The 19,713-nt window shown below is 39.1% G+C and overlaps 1 protein-coding gene across 2 annotated transcripts in view; it reads right to left on the bottom strand.

Moving 5' to 3' along the window:
• Positions 1 to 19,713, bottom strand: part of LOC113031488 (probable assembly chaperone of rpl4) — a 28,148-nt gene that overhangs the window by 7,345 nt on the left and 1,090 nt on the right. For both annotated transcript variants that reach the window (XM_026183607.1, XM_026183608.1), the window contains exons 5-10: positions 18,597 to 18,706; positions 18,375 to 18,498; positions 17,233 to 17,325; positions 16,486 to 16,554; positions 10,161 to 10,214; positions 3,421 to 3,573 (exon numbers count right to left, since the gene is read on the bottom strand). In XM_026183607.1, coding sequence (XP_026039392.1) covers positions 3,421 to 3,573; positions 10,161 to 10,214; positions 16,486 to 16,554; positions 17,233 to 17,325; positions 18,375 to 18,498; positions 18,597 to 18,706 — 603 coding nt within the window. The remainder of the gene's footprint in view (positions 1 to 3,420; positions 3,574 to 10,160; positions 10,215 to 16,485; positions 16,555 to 17,232; positions 17,326 to 18,374; positions 18,499 to 18,596; positions 18,707 to 19,713) is intronic.

Below are 19,713 nucleotides of genomic sequence, written 5' to 3'. Positions count from 1 at the left end.
CTAGTCACCACTAATGCTGCTGCTGCTGGTACCTTGACTGAACAGATTCACACTTTGAATTAGGAAGCGTGCCATCAATGACAGTAGCTCATGTGAAAAGGAAGATGAAAATTGCCCTTCATTTCTTACATACACAAATGCTGGTGTCTGCAAGCATCGATAAAACTTTGATCAGTATTTTTTGCTACATCTTTAGATAAATAACCATAAATAAATACGTTTTCTTGTAATATTGTGATATAGTTTTGAGGCTGGCCCCTAATTAGAGCTCCTTTGAATGTGAAGTGATGGCCAAAAACTCACACACACACATATGCACACGCACACGCTTACAACTTAACACCTCAGTCCCCCAGTCACAGCCTTGCAGGGAAAGGCATTAAAATTACATGACAAGCACACCTTAGACCAATCCTACCCACAATCTGTGCTCATGGGATACCGTCTCAGACACTTCAAATAGTAAAGCTTTTGACCTCTGTTTGCCCTAGCTGCCTTGCAGCTTCTTTGCACACACGCACACGCACACACACGCACACACACACACACACACACACACACACACACACACACACACACACACACACACACACATATATAACATTGTCCTCTGTGCATACACTGCAGATCCCTCTTCAATCGCACCCTATCTGGCTGAGACTCAAATTCCATTTCACGTCCGGTTTACTATTGATTTTACCCTCGCCACTATTCACCAGCTACACGCCCCGCACCTACACACACCCAACATCCAATCTGTTCCCTCCTCACCCCCCCATTTTTTATTTTTCTACTCCTGCTCTCCCTCCTACACTTCCTATTTGTCCTCTTGACCCATCCATTCTTGCCCATCATTCCTTTGTAGAGCCTCACAGCTGAATATAGTGCATGAGAGTGAACAAGTATCGATCAGGAAAAAAGATGAATGACAAACAATTTCTTAACAAATAATATGCATGCAAGCTGGCACACACAACTAAATTAAATGTATGCATCAACATAAGAGCACCTATGAATGCCTGAATGCTCAGTATATCATGCGCGCACACACACACACAGACAAAGCCATAAAGTATGCACAGAAGTGGACCGGCGCCAAAACAAGCCATTGGGCTTTGAGGCCTCATTTCCATGTTGGAGACCATTTTAACTAGCAGACTGACTCATCGTTAATTATTAACACTCACAGTAATGCTCAGAAACAAAGCTCGGATATATTAAAAAAATGTTTTTATATCCAAGCTTTGTTTGCACATCGCGGCTACACAATGCACAGATGCACACATCTGTACATTGTGTACCAAGCTGTGGAATTAAATGTACCACGAGGGGGCTGTTTTCCCTCCACATTCCATCTCACCTTTTCAAGGTCTTTGTGCATTTACCTTTCACATTATTCTGCGCCTGTTGCTTCGCTCACTCTACAAAGAAACTGCTTTGCTGTTTACTTGTCATGCTCCGATGCCTCACCCAATTCTTTGCCAGTCTTTCACCTTTTTATTCCTTTGCATTCTTTTTTTTGTCCATGCAAAGAATGGCTTAGTAATAAATTACCCTATTTCTCAGTTCCATTTTTTTTCTGATTGTTTTATTTTTTCTCCCCAGTTATTAAATCTCACACACTGCACACACTTATTTTTATCCTGATAGATTCTTCCATTCTCCTGCTTGGCAGCTCCAAGTCCACCTCGCTCCCATCTCAGTTGTGGACATCACCAGTGGAAGCCTGTTAGATAGGCCCATCAATACACCGCTGGCCACAGAGACAGACGTCAATATATTGTCACTAAGCTGTCCCTACTCATCTCTAGAAGAACACGGCGGGGTAGGAGAGAAGGAAAAGGGGTGTGTAGTTGGGTGAGGAGGTGAAATGGAGAGGAAAGCAAAGAGTGGAAGAAAAAAAGAAAAAAGAAAAATCAGAGGTGGGGCCTGCCATCCGTCACTCCGTGCTGTCTGATTTACAAGCCTATTGGATTTTAGACTAACATGAATCACTGCTCCATAGAGGCATTACTCCCTGACAGAACGACAGAATGAATTAGACAGTGTGCTCGTGTGTGTGAGGGGGAATAGGAAAGAGAGTAGGGGGTATATTTACACTTCTTTGAGATTATACAAAGACATTTCCGCAGCAACAATGAAGCTTAGCTAGGATCGTCTCACATTCGCAGTACTGCATGTACCCTTTCTATGACAACCAGCTCTCAGAAGAATTAACTATTGTGACAGTGTGCTGGATATAACCATCTGTACCCACAATTACTACTCAGAAACTACGAAAGGAAACACATAACTAGAATATAAAAATACAAACTGTATATTGGTCTGCAGCTAATCATGCGTTAATTATAGATTGATCTAAAGATTGTGTTCTTGATCTATTTGGAAGAATTTTATTTTTAATTACAGAAAAAATAGGAAGAAATGTTCATCACAATTAGTCAGACCTCAGAGTGGCATCTTCATGTTCTTTGTTTTTGCCGAACCAGAAAAACATTTCGTTAACTGTAATGTAAGACAAATAATCACCATTGAGAAGTTGGGACCATAACATATTTTGTTCCATTTTTGCATGTATACGGCCAAAAGACAATGAGGCACTGGCCATGGGATTCTGATAACTAAGATGGATAAATGTGATGTACTAGAAGTTAAAAAAAAAAAGTCCTGAAAGGACATGCTTTAGTGAAGTACACACACATGTGTTACAATGGCAGTGCAGTGTCAAAGAATCATTTATTTTGAGATCACAGATAATTGACAGCTATACTGAGCTTTAGATTTAATGGCTCATATTACAACCCTGTTTGCTTTTATGTAAAATGCACATTTAAAAAAATGACTTGCATCATCAAATAGCTGAATAATTGTAGCACACAGACTTTCAACAAATGTTTAAACCTGCTGGAACACGTCTTAATTTAAGTTATGTGGTATTCCAAGCAGATTCTAAGGTGGGTTTGGAGTTCTTTACAACTCTGGTTGAATAAATGATTCAAAAGTTTAGGAACAGTGCTTGAAAAAAAAAATGGTGGATTTCATCATCTACGCAACATAACATTAAATTATGCAGAGAATCTGAAGGAATCTTTCTAAGCAAGGGACAAGGCTAAAAATCAGTGCCGAGATGCCTTGCTCTTCAGACCTTTAGTCAGTACTACATTAAAAACAGATGCGACCGTGTAATGAAAAACACTGCATAGACTCAGGGACACTTCCAAAAACCACTGCCAGTGAACACATGTCATCAGTGCATCATTAAAGCAGTCATCTTAACCTTTTATTAACTTTGTGTACCAAGTTTAATAAAAGGGTTTGGATAATTTCAAATGACAGCTTTCAGTTTTTATTCACTCTTTCCACTACACCCCAGCTTTTTAGCTTAGAAACATATATATGAGGTCATTATGACTGGACTACCTTCTTAGCATTAGTCAAGTATGATCTGGCAGCTTCCTTCAATGCCGTCCCCTCCTCCTTTTCCTCTTCTGTTGCTTCTCTTCCTTCCCTCTCCTGCTGCTCCTTTGCCTTTTCCAACTGGAGGTAGCACACCCAGCCAGAGAGATACCACACCTGCGAGGCAAAGCGACACAGACAGTTTATGTGTTGTGAGGTGCAAAGATTTAGAGTGACAGTCAGTTACGACAAGGGGAAAACATTTTCTGACCCTCAGAGAGAATGAAATCCAACATCCGTCTTTGACAAACGGGTTTCGCACATTTTACATGGAACCAGAAATACACAGTCTCAGACACGCACAGGCAATCAGTCACTCACATAATAATTCACCCTGACAAAATCATGACATAATGTACTCATTTACAAATGATAGCCCATAAGTGTAGCTTCCCATTAACTTCAAAATTCTCGTTTTCACAATTTTCAGTTTGTTTTCCCCCTCTCTGTAGCAAAAGATGCAATTAGTAAAATAAATACTCAACTGTAACATAATATAACATAATGAAAAAATGAATTGCCTCAGGAAAATAACATCTGGGCCTTTAAATTCATATCATGTTCACAATTTAGACTGTTGGCAGTTTTGCACTAGCCATTACATTAAATGATGGTTTTAATATGGTTTGATTCCACAAATAATTCGAGTGTTGTACCTTATTATTCCTCACAAGTATGTTTTTGTGATCCCAAACATATAGCAAAAGACTCCAAGAACTATCACACTAAAATAAGAACAAGGAGTCTCAACACTTTAGACTCTATCTGTGACTGCATGATATTTCACAAAGCAGGACGTTCTACAATCTGTTGATTTTTGTAAGCGACAATACTGAAAGGAAGAAAAGAAATCCCTAGGAATAACTATAATTGCTAGTTTAGAAGTTGTGATGATTAGGGTATCATTTACACAAACATCATAGATGTTTCTGTTTATCAAATGCTCAGAAAAGCAAGAATATACACAGATTTCCCTCAAATAAAGTAACACCGACTCCCTGCCTTTACTGTGTCGAGGCTTTTTGAGCCTAAGCATGCAATCACATCCTAAAGGTTTATTCTGAGACAGAATAAATCCTGATGTCACAGATAAACAACAGCTCTAATGCATCTAAATCATAGATAAGCTGTTCTTTAGCACAGGCTGTTATTAGGCTACCACATCCAAATACCTTCTTAGAATTAACCAGGTAATCTAGCTGCCAACTGAATGGCCCCATCTCTTTCACTTGGCTCAGTATACGATCATCACACTAGTCAAACAAACTGAGATGCATCACCTACACATTGGGAATACATGAAGAGCCACTAAATGAAGTGAACTGATAAACAAAAAACATTTGTAGTCGTGAATAAGTCACAGTCATGAGGCTTATTAAAACCCCTCCCTACCTGGGAAGTTGAGCAGGTTATCAAAAATTAGACTGTTGATGGTTCGACACCTTAGAACACACCCACACCCACACACCCACCCACACACACTTCCAAATGCATCCATCCATAAGTGTATAATAAACAAAGCACTGTACAAATTCAATAAAGACCTTTATAAGGGCGTGAATAGGAGTAGAACAATGCAACATAAATGCCATTTCATTTCTTTAAGTGTCTAAATGTTTTCACAGCATGGTATTTTTCTTGCTCATAAACTGCAAAGAGGGATTTTCTACCACTTACTACTTGCGTCTGCTTTAGAAGAAAAACATCTGTTCAGTTGTGCAATACTCATTTACTGAGTCAAGCTTTTAAATACCATACAGTTTTAAACCAATAAATATGATTGTGGATTTTTGATTTGCCCACCAGAGAATTACTAGCTCACTATCAATGTGAGAATATTCAAATATGTGCTTTAAAATATGTTTTTATCTTTTGACACAACACCAGATTAAATTAACTGCATTTTGAAGTATTACTTAATATGCTAAAACAATTATTTATCATGTATGAATCAGAGTTTTGTACCATATACACCAGACAGTTTATTAGGTACACCTTGCTATTACTATGTTACTCCACTTCACAGATTCAACAAACGTGCTGGAAACATTCTTCCAGAGATTTTTGGTCCATATCGACATGATAGGATAACACAGTTGCTCCAGATTTGTCAGCTGCACGTCCATGATGAAAATCTAATTTTCCACCACATCCCAAAGCTGGTTTACTGGATTGAGATATGGAGACTTAGGAGGCAATTGGAGCACAGCGAACTGTACGTCACTGTTCACGTCACACCACAATATCCTGGTGGAAGCAAACTGTGACATTTAAAAGATACTCATTTGGTACTAAGGGGCTGAAGTGTGCCTAGAAAATATACCCCAAAATCATTAAACCCTCACCAGCAGCCTGAACTGTTGATACCAGGCAGGATGGATCAGTGGTTTCATGTTGTTTACACCAAATTCTGACCTACGATCTAAAGGTCACAGCACAAATTGAGACTCATCAGACCGGGCAACATTTTTCCAACCTTCAGTTGTCCAATTTTGCTGCTGCAAATTGTAGCCTCGGGTTTCTGTTCTTAGCTGAGCAGCTGGTGTGGTCTTCTGCTACTGTAGCCCATCTGCTTCAATGAAGAGCATTCAGGGATGTTCTCTTCCATACCTCTGGATTAATAACTGGGTATTGAGTTATTATTCCCTTCCAGTCAGCTCGAAGCAGTGTGGCAATTCTCCTCTGAGTTCTGGCATGAACGAGGTATTTTCATCCAGAGAACTGCAGGTCATGTCTTGACCGTGTCTACATGTCCATTAAGCTGTGGCCACATGACTGGCTGATAAGATATTTCTGTTAATGAGCAGTTGAAAAGGTGTACCTAGCAAACTCACAGTATTAGAATCAGTTCACTAAGATTCGCCTCAGCTGAATATATATCAAAAAACCTAGAGCAATATTTTTAAAATAGATCATTTGCTCCACAGAGTTCAAAAAGGGAATGATATTTTTAACTGTAAGTTACTTTGCTGTAAGACACCAAAGTACCTAATTTTCTTTCTTTTTCACAATAACACATTTTTGCCTCTGCATAATCTCAAACACTAACTTGTGCTTCATCCTCTACCTCTAAACACTCTCACGTTCAACTCTCAGTGAACTTGGAGGTGTGAGATCGCCTCTCATCACAGGCCAAAGATCACCCACCCACTGTTCTTCAAGCATCAAGACACAAATATTAGCTTTATTCATTATTCACTGAGAGCAGAGGCAGTAGGGACCAGCGCCCCTGCCAAATCAACCATTTAGCTAACAAACACATCAAGGCATGGCACACTGAATTCAGAATTGCCACTCAGCATGCTGAGTGGGAGGCTACCCCCTGCAGCCATACTTATCAGAACAACAGCAGCATTGGAGAAATGTAGTGTTGTTGCAGGCTCAGCGGTACGACATTTTTATCACTAAAACATTTCCCTGAATGCAGAAGTTAGAATAAAATGTGTAAATTCAAGTGAGACAGTGTAATTGGGTCACTTAAATTCAAAATTTTAACTTCAGAAATAAGAAGCCTGTCTTTAAACACTCAGAACAATGCTAGGAAATTCTGTGCAGATGGTCCACTGTGAAATATTTGCGTCTGTAGTATAGTCTGCCTGAGCATCTGCACTCAGAATTAAAACATGTGAAAGTTTGCTAATTAAGAACTTCAGAGAATCCACTGTGTCCTACTCCAACCCCAGACCGAGGCACACGTAATAAAATACATTTTGTGTGTGTCAATCAAATCGCTGGGACTATTGAAATTTCAAAGTGAAGGCACATCTCAGTTTCCATATGGTGCTACTGAAGGAAGAACAAAAGCATCATGAATCAACAGAATACCTTTGAAACAAGATTTGCAAGAAAGTAGCTCACTTGTTTTTGCAGACTTAACGTTATATAAGTAAGGTTCCAACTTTGAGATATGCAAGAGAAAGAAGAAGGAGTAGAGCGCTAACCTCTTATCTGCTGCACTTAAGAGAGAAATAAGAGAAAAAGTAAGACAAAGAGGTGAAAGAAAGGGAGAGAGAGAGAATATAATGCTTTTAAATGTGTCTGTCATACATTTCTGACATCACAGATATGACTCTAACAATGTACCCATGTTGTGATCAGACGATACACTTTCTGACCACCAGAACTGGTGACAGTACCAATATTTGATTGGCTGTGGGCATGCTCAAATTGAGTGTCACAGCAGTGCGTCTCTGAAGTGAGTTTAAAAGTTCAGCCCCCTGATGACTGCTCTCAATCTGTCAGCTGAGGGGTGTGTGGGAGGCTGAGCCTGAGGGGGAGTGGGGGAAAGAGAGAGAGAGAGACACGACCGTGCTTTTCTGTCTGACACTTAGTGGCACACCTTCGCTTTCTATTGCAGTGACAGTGGGGATTTTGAGCACACTGACAGCACAGAGCTCATACTAAAGCACAGAAAAATACTGCAATTCACTCTAATAAGTTCAGCGCCAGACTCTATGTGTGAGCACATAAGTGCTGAGATGAAGCAATGCAAATGCAGGGAGTACACAGAGCTCAGCAGAAGGAACTAAGCTCTAGATGTGTGAACCGCTATGACGTCATCCAAAGATTACTGTATTTCTGTCTTGAAGCCTTGAGGTGAGCATTTTGGTCATTGCACTCTTCGCATTTTGAAACTGAATGTGACAAGTTCTTACTATAGCCAACACAAGATACGCTCGCCCAAACTGCTTTATCATAAAGTCCAAAATTTACAAAATTCAATAATTTTGCGAACCTGGAGTCTACATTCATTTTTTTAATATACTGTCTAAGCATATAAACTGAGATGATCCTTCCCACTGAAATGAAAAAGAGTTGCTTTTGCTTTATACCTACCCAGCAGTTTCTACTGTATTATAAAAAGACTGTATGCAAGAGGACCAATGACTGTATATAAACATCTTATCAACTGGACTCAAAAATGACATCAAATCTTATCGCACACATACAGTAGAGAGCAAAACTCACAAGCACTCTAATCATTTTTTAGATATTTGCTAGGAAAATGGGTAACAAGTGCAGTGACTTATTGACACATATGCAAACACACATGGGAATCCTGTATACAAGGCAAAAACAGAGTTTGCGCAATTCTAACAAGCTTGAAAGTCAATATTTGGTATGACCTCCTTTAGCAACCTTTAATATTTGTTTGTCAGGTCCTTGATGTTTGCTTATTTTTTATTTCTAAATCATTTGACTTTCAGACGCTGTTCATTTCCTGCAGGTACTTTTTGTTTTAGTCCTTTTGTTGTCTTTCTTTGCATTCTACTTGTCCAGCTTCCTTAATTTTTCTAAGGACACACTACGCACCATATCGAGAATGTTTTTCAGCTAATATCTCTTGTGAATCACCTTGCTGTTGTAAAAATGGTATGTTACGCCTGTCAAACTGCGTTAACTTTGTTATTTTTCATCGATTCGACAAAAGAAAGGGGAACAAATTATGTGTTTTTGTGACAGACTGTTAGTAATAAAGTGCCTACGGAAACAATTTAAAATTGGTTGTTTGCCAAGTTGTCTGTTATATGTATACACAACACTGGATCTTTCCCTGAGTAAAGGGGCTTTTTTATGCTTGATGATTCATAAGTGGTGTAACAAATGAAAATGAGTGAAAAAGTAGCCAATCTCCAAAGAACAATTTTGAGAGAGCACAAGAAAGCCTGGAGAACTATTGCTCTAGACCATGTTAAAAAAATTTTACCAAGAGTTTGGCTCATTGGAAACAAAATATTTAAAAAAAAAAAAAAAGTTTTAAAATGGGCAACTCAGGATTAAGATTAAGAATCGCCAAAGTTAGTCTGGACAGACTACCCTGAAATTCAGACTCAGCTGCTTTCTTTCCCCACTTTGCCTGGCACCAGTATTATGACAGGTAAATAGTAGAATGGTAGGTATTTTTGGTTGTATTCCCTGGTCAAACTGAAATCAAGTTTTTCACATCTGCCAATTTTAAAAGACATTCGAGCGAATACGTGAGTTCAGTTGTCTCTGCAGGATTACTTACAGATGTATCAATCACATCCACACTTTGATCCATACAACACTGTTTCTGCTGTTTGCAAGTTTGTACATAGGTACACAAAAGGTATAACAAAAAAAATCTGAAGCTGTTTGCAACTGAATTTTGCTGTTTGCAGAAGCTGAAATCACAGAGTAACACCTCAGAACAGGACTTGATCTAAAATTAATAACCATTCTAGAAGCTGTCTTGACATAACCATGAAGATTGGCTAGTCTTACATTTAAGGCACATTTTAAATCAGGCAAGTTTTTGTGCTACTTTTTGATCACACCTCCAACAGGTTGGTAGCTTATGAAGTTAATCCTGCCTAAAAATCTGTGGTAATGTTATCCTTTCTACAACCAAAGCTGGTAAGCAACCTGGAAACAAGAAAAATGTGCTCACAACAACTTCCTATTCAAATCAGTTGTATTTATATAATGCCAAAAGCGCTTTGGCGACAGTAGGAAGGAAAAACTCCCTTTTATCAGGAAAAAACATCCTGCAGAACCAGGTTAAGGGAGGGGCAGATATCTGCCACGACCGGTTTGAAAGACCCCATAACAAAAGAGAAAACATGCATTTAAGCAAAACGCTACATTTTCAAGTTCAGAGAGAGAAATAATTACGATGAAAAGTAGAATAAAAAAAAAAAGACTTTAAATTACAACAGCCGGAACAGGACTTCATCGCTTACCTGGACAACTTCGTCATCCTCTTCTAGCAGACTCTCCAACACATCTACTGCCATCTAATTTAAAGAGAGACAAACAGATAGTTACCATTTTTAAAAATGTATTAAAATTACAAACAACAATCATACTACACTCATTTTTGTCTGTAGAAATTCATCAGTACTCCCTCTATTCTCAGGTTTGACTGACAAACCAACATGCATAAAGGTAAAGACAATATTGTTGCACACGATCTAGCACATCTTCCAGTCAGCCCAATCAATCAAATGGATCAGAGGGTCTGATAAGCATCGAACAGGTCAGCAACCCATACACAGCACCGTCAATACCAACAAGACAACAGACATGATCGTCAATAGATACACTTACAAGTACTTATCACACAGTCGATAGTCACTTTAGCCACCGTCTACCATTGCCTTTTTTCCCAGCATTTTGTCTTTATTGGAGACGAGCAGCAGGGAAAGACCAGAGCAGTCAATACCATATATTCATAGTAGCCCCCTCCACTCCTTAGGATACACGATAAACCTAAAGACCAACCAAACCCAGAGCCAGTATTCTCCTTCCTCTAAAGCATTTGTCTGATTTCCTCCCTGTAGTGTCCTGTGGAGGCGATGTGAGGTCTCAAAGGGGTTTAATGTTAGGTGACCTTTGTCACAGCACTGTCTGGGTCAGTTTCTGTGGGAAGTTTCCATTACAGAAATCAGACCTTGACTAAAGTAGGCTGGGTGTTTGTTTTGCTCTGTCTCCCTCCTTGTGGAACCTGTGGTTGTGGTATATGTGTGTGCATGTGTTTGTGTGTGAGGCCCCAGGTGATGATATATTGATTTTTGTCTACTTCAGGTTGGAGGCGACTGTTAGCCAATCACCCGTGGTGAAGGGCAAGAATAAAAGACACGCACAGACCTGTGCATTCACACACACACCACTTTACAGTCACACACTACAAAAAAGCCTGCACACAACAATGAGCACAACAAGCAGCACTTGTTTCTTGTTAAGGGAGTCTTATTAGATGGAGAGCTTCCTAATTCCCCCCCTCCTGCTCGTTGGAGTTCTCTGCTCTTTTCATTAAGTCTATGCGGTTCCGGTGGCAATAAAGAGGTCTGTTGGCTGCATAGAGTAAGGGGTGTCAGGTTAATTGAGAGTATCTCATTAAGATTGTGCAAATATGCATGTCAGGGAGTCAGTTGATTGATTGCCAGACCAATTATCAGCTGAAATACCATTGTCCTTAATTAATTAATGACTGATTAAAAATACACAAACAAAAACATCTAATCCCAGCCGATGATGAATGGATTCATGTCCAGCTTCAGAATGATCTACTATCTACTTTCACTGTATCACTACAAAGTGACAGACACACAAGCTGCACGCACACACACACACACACACACACACACACACACACACACACAGTAAATCGAGCCAAGCACTAGATATAAAAGATAGGAGAAAAGATCTGCTTGGGTATTAAACAAGTGATAGAACAGGCAGTTTTGGAGCTACAAAAATAGAACAAGAGATATCTGGGAGCCAGGATAAGTGAGCAATGATAACCATTATATCGTCTCCAACTGCACATCTTCCTAACTACACCGGTCAGCCCAGGGGCGAGTAATTAAAGATTCAGAGATTCTTAGGCCGCTTCATGCTCTAAACAACAACAAGATTAATATTCCCATGAAGATAAGGAGAAAAAGAGGCTGTACTACGAAGGAGGATGGGGGGGAGGCAGAAAATTGGACGAGAGGTTAAAAAAAAAAAAATCTTAATAAACATTGCAAAAGTGGTTCAAGAAAAACAACAGTGCGCTACAGAGACACACAACCAATAACACATGCAAGACGATACATACATGTTGTCCTCCTTATTTTAAGGACTGTTGAAGGAACCAAAAGAAAAAAAACCCTGCATTCTGTGGAGGAACTCATTTATAATGTCCATCGTGGGCATGTGCACAGTGTGTGTGTGTGTGTGTGTGTGTGTGTGTGTGTGTGTGTGTGTGTGTGTGTGCGCGCACTCATGTATCCATTTCTGCATTTGTGTAATCTTCAGGCAATTTTGTTTAACAGAATCATTTTACTGGAGCGCACAGCAGAGACAGGAGAAAGACAAATCACTTTACAAGCAAGGGCAAGCTATATCTCACACACATGCACGCACACGCACGTAAACAGGGGCATCGAGACTTAAGTAAATAAATCCTGGGGATGTCACTGCTAACTGTACTTGCAAGCAATATAGGAAAGTACAAGCTGTACATTGTGAAATAAATATAAGAACAGAAACATTCAATAAATAAAATACAGCCAAAGAAGAGTGACAATGACAAGGTGCGTAACTACCCATCAGCTTCTGTGACGCCTCAGCTAAGAGACACTTGAATGGCTGTCAGGGGAGGGTGCCTGTCTGTCTGTCTGTCTGCTGTGTGGCAAGTGAATCAGTGGTTGTGATGGGTGATCACGGTAATGTTTGTGCGCGTGTTACAGTAGGGAAAACGCTGTCACCACGCTGTTTTTTGATTTTTTAAATCAAGACTATAAAATATATCATTGACTAGCCACTTTATTAGGCACACCTGTTCAAACTGCTAGTTAATGCAAATATCTAATGAGCCAATGATATACATTGAGGCTACAGACTGTGCATCAGAATGGAAAAGAAAGGTGATTTAAGTGACTTGTAATGTTTGGTTGTTGGTGCCAGAAGTATTTTTACAAACTGCTGAACTACTAGGATTTTCCTACACAAATGTGTCTAGGCTACAGACAATGCTCCGATAAAGGAAAATATCCAGTGAGTGGCAGTTCTTTGGGAGAAAATGCCTTGTTGATGAGATATCAGACATCAGAAGAGAATAGTCAAACTGCCTCAAGCTAATAAAAAGACAACAGTAACTCAAACAACCACTTATGACACCCAAAGTATGCAGAAGAGAAACAGAAGGCCAGGCCTGGTGTCTCTCCTGTCAGTTAAGAACAGGAAACGGAAAATGTGCATAGTCTCATCAAAACTGAACAACCCAGGATTGGAAAAAACACAGCCTGGTCTGATGAGAAGATAAGATATGCTAAGATAAGTGGTGGTGTATTGTGTGGGAGATATTTTCTTGATATGCCTTGGGCCCCTGAGCCTCATTTAAATATCATAGCCTACCCAAGTATTGTTAGTGACCATGTAAATTCCTTTATGTGAACAACACGGTGTACCCCAGTGGTTTGTTGAACATGGCAATACATTCAAATGGCCTCCACAGTCAACAGCTCTCAATCCAACAGAGCACCTGTGGGATGGAACAGCAGATTCAGAGATGTCTGGTCTAAAATGTTTGCAGCACCTTGTGCAAACTATGCCATAGAAGAATAAAGCAAAATAAATTATGTATGTAAATAATATATATATTAACATAATTCCTATAAATCACTGATGCCCCCACTCCCATTCAAAGGTCAACAAACTTGAAGACTGATGTGACTATTTTAATGATATTTCCTACCATATACTACAGAGACCCTCATATTGGAAAAGATGGGCACCATATGATAGTTGGTATTTTTGCTTGATAAACAAACAAGTAAGCAACCAATCATCTCCACACTGATTGCATTAAACTGTTTAGAGTTTATTCTATAAAACATCAGGAAACCTCAGAAAACATGGTCTTCAAACTGCTTGAAAATATCAGATATATTCAGATTAAAGATTTTTAACAGCAGCAAAGTATCCCATATTAAACGCTGGAACCAAACATTAATGAAGACAAATGACAAAAACCAAATGAAAACCTAATTAATTTTCCATCAATCAAACCAATAACAAACCTGTTTAAGCACTGCAAGCGCTCTCACAAATATGGGGATATTTGACAATAAAACCAACACGTTTGTCTCACTTCTCACTTCTTTTGCTTTCAAGCACCCTCGTGCGCTCTTAATCTATTTCCATTCTGGAAATCACAAACAAACTTGGCAGTTATTCAACTAATCAAAAGAGGGAGGGAAAAAAGACTCGCAAAAGCCTTTTTGGTGACTTTTTTCTCCTCTTCTAATTTAAGTGGCACAGATCCATGTTTTGCAGAAACAGTTGACTGAAGAGAAGAGCAGCAATTGTGAAACTGATGTTTTCATGAATTTATTAACACGGTGTGTTTGGTATGTTTTCTATCACATTTTTTAAAGTAAACAAGACAATCGCACAATGGAGCACAAGTACAACCAGCCTATGTCATGGTTTTCATGCTCTTATCCCTTTCTCAGTCAAATTTACTATCACATTCAGCTTTTCATGTGGCAAAGGTTTTTTATTTTTAAAGATTTCCTCCAAAAAAGAACTGAAAGCCACAGTCTTGACAAAATTTTTATTATAAAAGATAACTATGTATTTTAAAAATAAATAAACTGTAATATTTGCACATGCTCTGAGTTTGACATTATTATTGCTGACGCTTTTTAATGACAACCACCTACCCTCATAAGAAACCTTGAGTTTTAAGACGGTGGGGAGACGGGTCTATGACCTAGTAAAGTGCCCAAGAGATGTGACAGTGTCTACCCACTAAAGACAGTTTGTCTTGAAAACATCTTCCCAGTGTTTTTCAGCAAAATCTTTCTCATTTTGATGAGAATTGGTGGAGGGAGATAGAGCATAAGGCAAAGAAAGAACCCGCTCAATTTTGGTGCTGATCTGAATTTGTGGGGTGGAAAATAAGACCAGACAGTGGAGACTTCTGGGGAAGAGTGGAGACTTTGAGTAAACTTCTATTTCCCACCACTATGCACTATAATAACCACACTAACACTGCCTTATTGTGGCCTAGTTAATTTGAATTCAATCCACATAACACAAAAGTACAGACAAAGACCATGAGATGAAGTTTCTGCCAAAGAACATGGTAGTACCGCTACACCTTGTGCCATTCTAAAATTAACATTTATTTACTAGACGTTGCTGTATGCAGTTACAGAAAACAAACAAAGAAAAAAAATTATTTAATATGTTTGGGGTTATTTTTTGGCAAATATATTAATGCAAATTTCAAAGCCTTGGCCCAGCTTTGGGGACCAAACAAATTATTCAATGGGGAGAAAGAGACAATTGGTTATATTCTGGCACCATTTTCGAAAGACAGCCTTCCAACTAATAACTCTACTGGAAGTAAACAACTTTACGCAAAGTTTACAAAGAGCATAAAACTGTGCATAGATCCTTCTAAGTGAGAGATGCTAAATGTGAAAGTGAGAGAATGTGTGTGTGAGTATGTGTGACAGAGAAGTACCGGAAGCAAAGAGCTGAGAGGATCCTATCAAATCCAAGTCCCAAATCCCAGGCTGGGAGAGACAGACAGAAAATTGTTTGCCTTTACTCTACTTTCACCCTTAAATGCAATTGCCAGAAACTCCAAATAGCCCTTCACGTGCGTGTGTGTGTGTGTGTGTGTGTGTGTGTGTGTGTGTGTGTGTGTGTGTGTGTGTGTGTGTGTGTACACATACTTGAGCACATGGCAAAATATTTGACGTTATAAAGCAGTAGGAATGGGTGCGGTTTGTGGTTCGGGTTTCATGACACCAACAGCAGGATGAAGACAAACGACATGTCAGAAACTGTGGACCGAGACGTTGTCATTTTACTGATACACCTGACAGCCCATCTCCCGCACACATGCACCCAAAGATATAACTGCAGCTGAGCTATTTGGATGTGAGGAGGGGGAAGAGGAGAAAAAAAAGGGGGGGAAAAAGGACACTGTTCTCATTTCCCGTAAGTAATAACCATAAACCACCCAACAAGAGTGACTGAAAATTAATCATTGGATCACAATAGAAAGTAGCTAAACTGCTGTTGGTGTGGCGGTAATCACCGAAAATGACTTCAAGCGTTAATGACAGCGTTAGGAGTTTTAGCACTGAACTGAAGGCAGTGAGCCACTGAAATCAAGGCCATTAATACCAGAAATTCCTGAGTGATTTAGTAGAGAAGTATGCTGTTTCGAGATATGGCCGCAATTCATCAGACCACAGCTTCAATTTTTTTATTTTTTTTTTATTTTACTCTTCCTCCCAATCCCTCCACCCTTGTGTGCCCCCCTTAGCCCTATCCCTTTTTGTAAATACCACTCTTCAATTATTGACACTAAACTCCAGAGGGGATAAAGACCAGGCATGGCCTTCCCACCTTCAGTGCTATTCACCAGAAAGGAAAGCATACAAACACACAGATGTGCGCACACGCAAAAAATGCCAGGCTGCCCTCCCACCACGAAACAAACACAGACCAACAACAACAAGGGAGTGTACGAGCACGACACAGCAAACATTTTACCTCGTACTCCTCTGACTCAATGAGCAGTTTGGCTGTGGTGATGCGAGACTCATACGGAGGGATCTCATTCTGAAGGAGAGAAAGAAAGAAGACAAAAAACAAGGACAATACAACCACCTCTGCAGTAAGTGCTTTCACAGGCATCCACAAACATAGTTCTTCTTTTGTCTGATAATAACACAATCCAATTTCAAGGTACAAAACGTTTTTCAGCTATGTGGCTGTTAATCACAGCCAAAGTGTCAGCAGGCTGTGTTCACATCAACCTGCTCCCGAAGATAAGAGTCATAAGAGTGGTGTCACTGGGATTATTGTATCAAATCATCACACCAAACCCTCTTACATCACTTTTTTTATTATTTGAATCTGCAATTTATTTTGAGCTATTCAAAGCCCATCCAGCTTTGACATTATAGCCATTTTTCCTTTATCAATTTCCACGTTGTACTTTGCTTGTTTATACTTTAAAACCCTTCCTGGTGTTGAATTTATTATTTGCTTTCTCTCTGTGCACTCTAACACAAATACATACAGGTTTGTGAAGTCTGTGCTCCACCTTTCATCTTCTATCATTCCCTCTTTATCTCTTACTTTTTTGTTTTTAATCTGTACAGCTGTCCTTATATTTGCGCATAAAGCATAGCATGCTGTGAAAATCTTGTTAGTTAAAGGGGCTTTATAAATAAACCAGGATCTTACTGGGGCTGGTGGAAGTGAGACAAATACCAGCCCACAGCTACAGCCTACCTGAATGTCTTCCCCTGCGCTGGACGAAGCTGCTCTCTGTTTAAGCGCAGGTAGCCACATTCCAACACTCTTCAACAGGTAATCTTTGCCTTCCTGAACACAGAAAAAGAGCATATAAATATAAAAGGCTTTATAAAAAATATGCATTTCATTTCTTGTGCAAGGGTTAGGAGTAAGTAAGGAGTAAGGGTTAGTAATTGGAGAATGCACTCTTCACACAAATCAGTTCCTACAGACTAATCCCACTGTATAATTTACTTCCACAGACTAGCTATTGGATTTTCTACAGAAACCAAGAACCCCTGGATTAATTTGGGAACAATTTATTTTTTCTTGTTTCTTAGAAAAAATTAAAAAGAAAAAGAGACTTTGTCACAGGATGTGGAAAGGTGTGAAGTGAGACTGGAACCAGCCTGACCCCTACAGCTTACAGGTAGTATTACAGATCCTTCGCTGCTCAGTTTGGTGATATGAGTGCATGGAGAGTATGGAGAGACAGTACAGAGGTTTGAAAATGCCCATTACATATAGCTTGCAAAAAACAGTGGTAGGTGAACTGAATGTTGTTCGTTGTATCATCAGTGCATGTTGAGGATGATTGAGGCAGACAGCACTGCCAACAAATACTTCCACGTGGTAATTTAAGGCCATATTTCAATTAGATTACATTTCAAGTAAACAATAAACATGTTTAAATACTTTCAAAAAAGCCTTTGCCTTGAATGCCTTCTATTAACAGTGGTTTAAGATGCTCTTCATTTAGCAATGTCTCCCGCATGCACAAATATACATGTAATGTAAAAATACAGAAAGTTTATTTAGGATATTGTTCTAAACTCACTGTCAAATGTTACACTCAAAAGGTCCTGTGGAATGTTTTCTAAATTTAGTCCAATATGCTTTTCCCTCATCTTTTCTCTTTTTAGCAGATGACTGCATGACCTTAATGATCCGCCCAGTAATTAACATTCCTATCGGCATGACCTGTCCATCTGCTGATTAATCGCATACGATTCAATTTGCTCAGAATTATTAACTCAGCAGATTCCCGCTTTAATGTGGTGATAACTCATCTCAAGTGTGTGTGCGTGTGAGAGAGAGAGAGAGAGAGAGAGAGAGAGAGAGAGAGAGAGAGGACTGACCTGGTTTCTCTCTGTACTGAACAGGTAACTGGCCATAAGCTGTAGAGCCTCTGGGTTGTCATGGCGATACTGTAATGCTTTCTCTATGAACTCCCTGCACTTGTCGGCAGCCCCCTCCTCCATGCTACATGCACACACACACACACAGAAAAAGAAAATCTCAAAATATTACCAAAGGCAGGCCTATCAGTGTCAAGTGCATAACTCTGTGTGCTCCAGTACCAGAGGTCTGTTAAGTAAATCTCAGCGATGGAGCAGTAGGCTACACTAACATCCTTCTCTGTGGGGAGTTCGGGGTCCTCATCTGGTGGGGCAGCAGCTCCAGCCAGAGCCTGAATGAATCAAAGGGCAGACTTCTTTAGTTTCTAAAGTTCATATTACTCATTACAAATCAAAAGAGACTGAACGAGACTTATATGAAACAGAATCTAAGACAGGTTTTCTTTTTGATATGATCAGAATAAAAAGGGACACCATCTGAATAAGCCTTTTCCTCTGAAATCATATTAACATGTCACAGCAGGAAGGAAGCAGTAACATCAGAGTTGCAAACTGCGTGAATTAAATTTATCCAATTTACTTTCAGAGTCATTGCTCTGTTCATGTTGACTCATTGTCACAGTTATTGAGTACTGACACACTTATATAGCTAGAAGTGACACTTCTAGCTAATATATTTAAGACATCTGAATGAGAGTAATAAAGAGACCTCACAATGATATTAATAAACATGGTGTCACAAAGTTAAACAACAACAATATTGAATAAGTGAATGTAAAATTGACCATTAATACATGTGCAATTAATACAATGTATCCTAACCTTTTAAACCTTATTCTTCTATTCTATTTTCCTTCCATTTGTTCTAATTTAATGTTAACATTGTAATGCATGGCACATTATTATGTCCTCTAAATGAGAAAACATTTTATCTTTGCTTTTGCAAAAAGCTTAATGAGCAATATTTTCTTTTTTAAATAAATAACTATATTTGAGGGGGGAAAAAGACAGAAGTTGTAAAACTACCATCATCTGACCATTTCCAAAACTACCATTTTACTCTTTCACATTTTCGGTGTAAAATTTGTTTTGTTTCAAAGTTGAGTTCACAGTTCATAGTTTTTAGTGCATTGTAGTGTCGATAAAGTGTTTTGTAAATATCTAAAATTAGTAATACAGGTCTGCAGTAACAGTTAAACAACAGGATGCTTATAGGTTTGACATAAATCTGTCATAACAATGCATGTCACTAAGACATGCATTGTCCAATAGCACCCTCTTGTGAAAATGAAAAAAAATCAGGAGCCTTGAACACAAAGTCATGACATCTAGTTCACTT

This window comes from Astatotilapia calliptera, chromosome 11, assembly GCF_900246225.1.
Source record: "Astatotilapia calliptera chromosome 11, fAstCal1.2, whole genome shotgun sequence".
Classification (NCBI taxonomy): Eukaryota; Metazoa; Chordata; class Actinopteri; order Cichliformes; family Cichlidae; genus Astatotilapia; species Astatotilapia calliptera.
The sequence above is the reverse complement of the archived record's forward strand: the minus strand, read 5'-3'. Positions and strand labels throughout refer to the sequence as shown.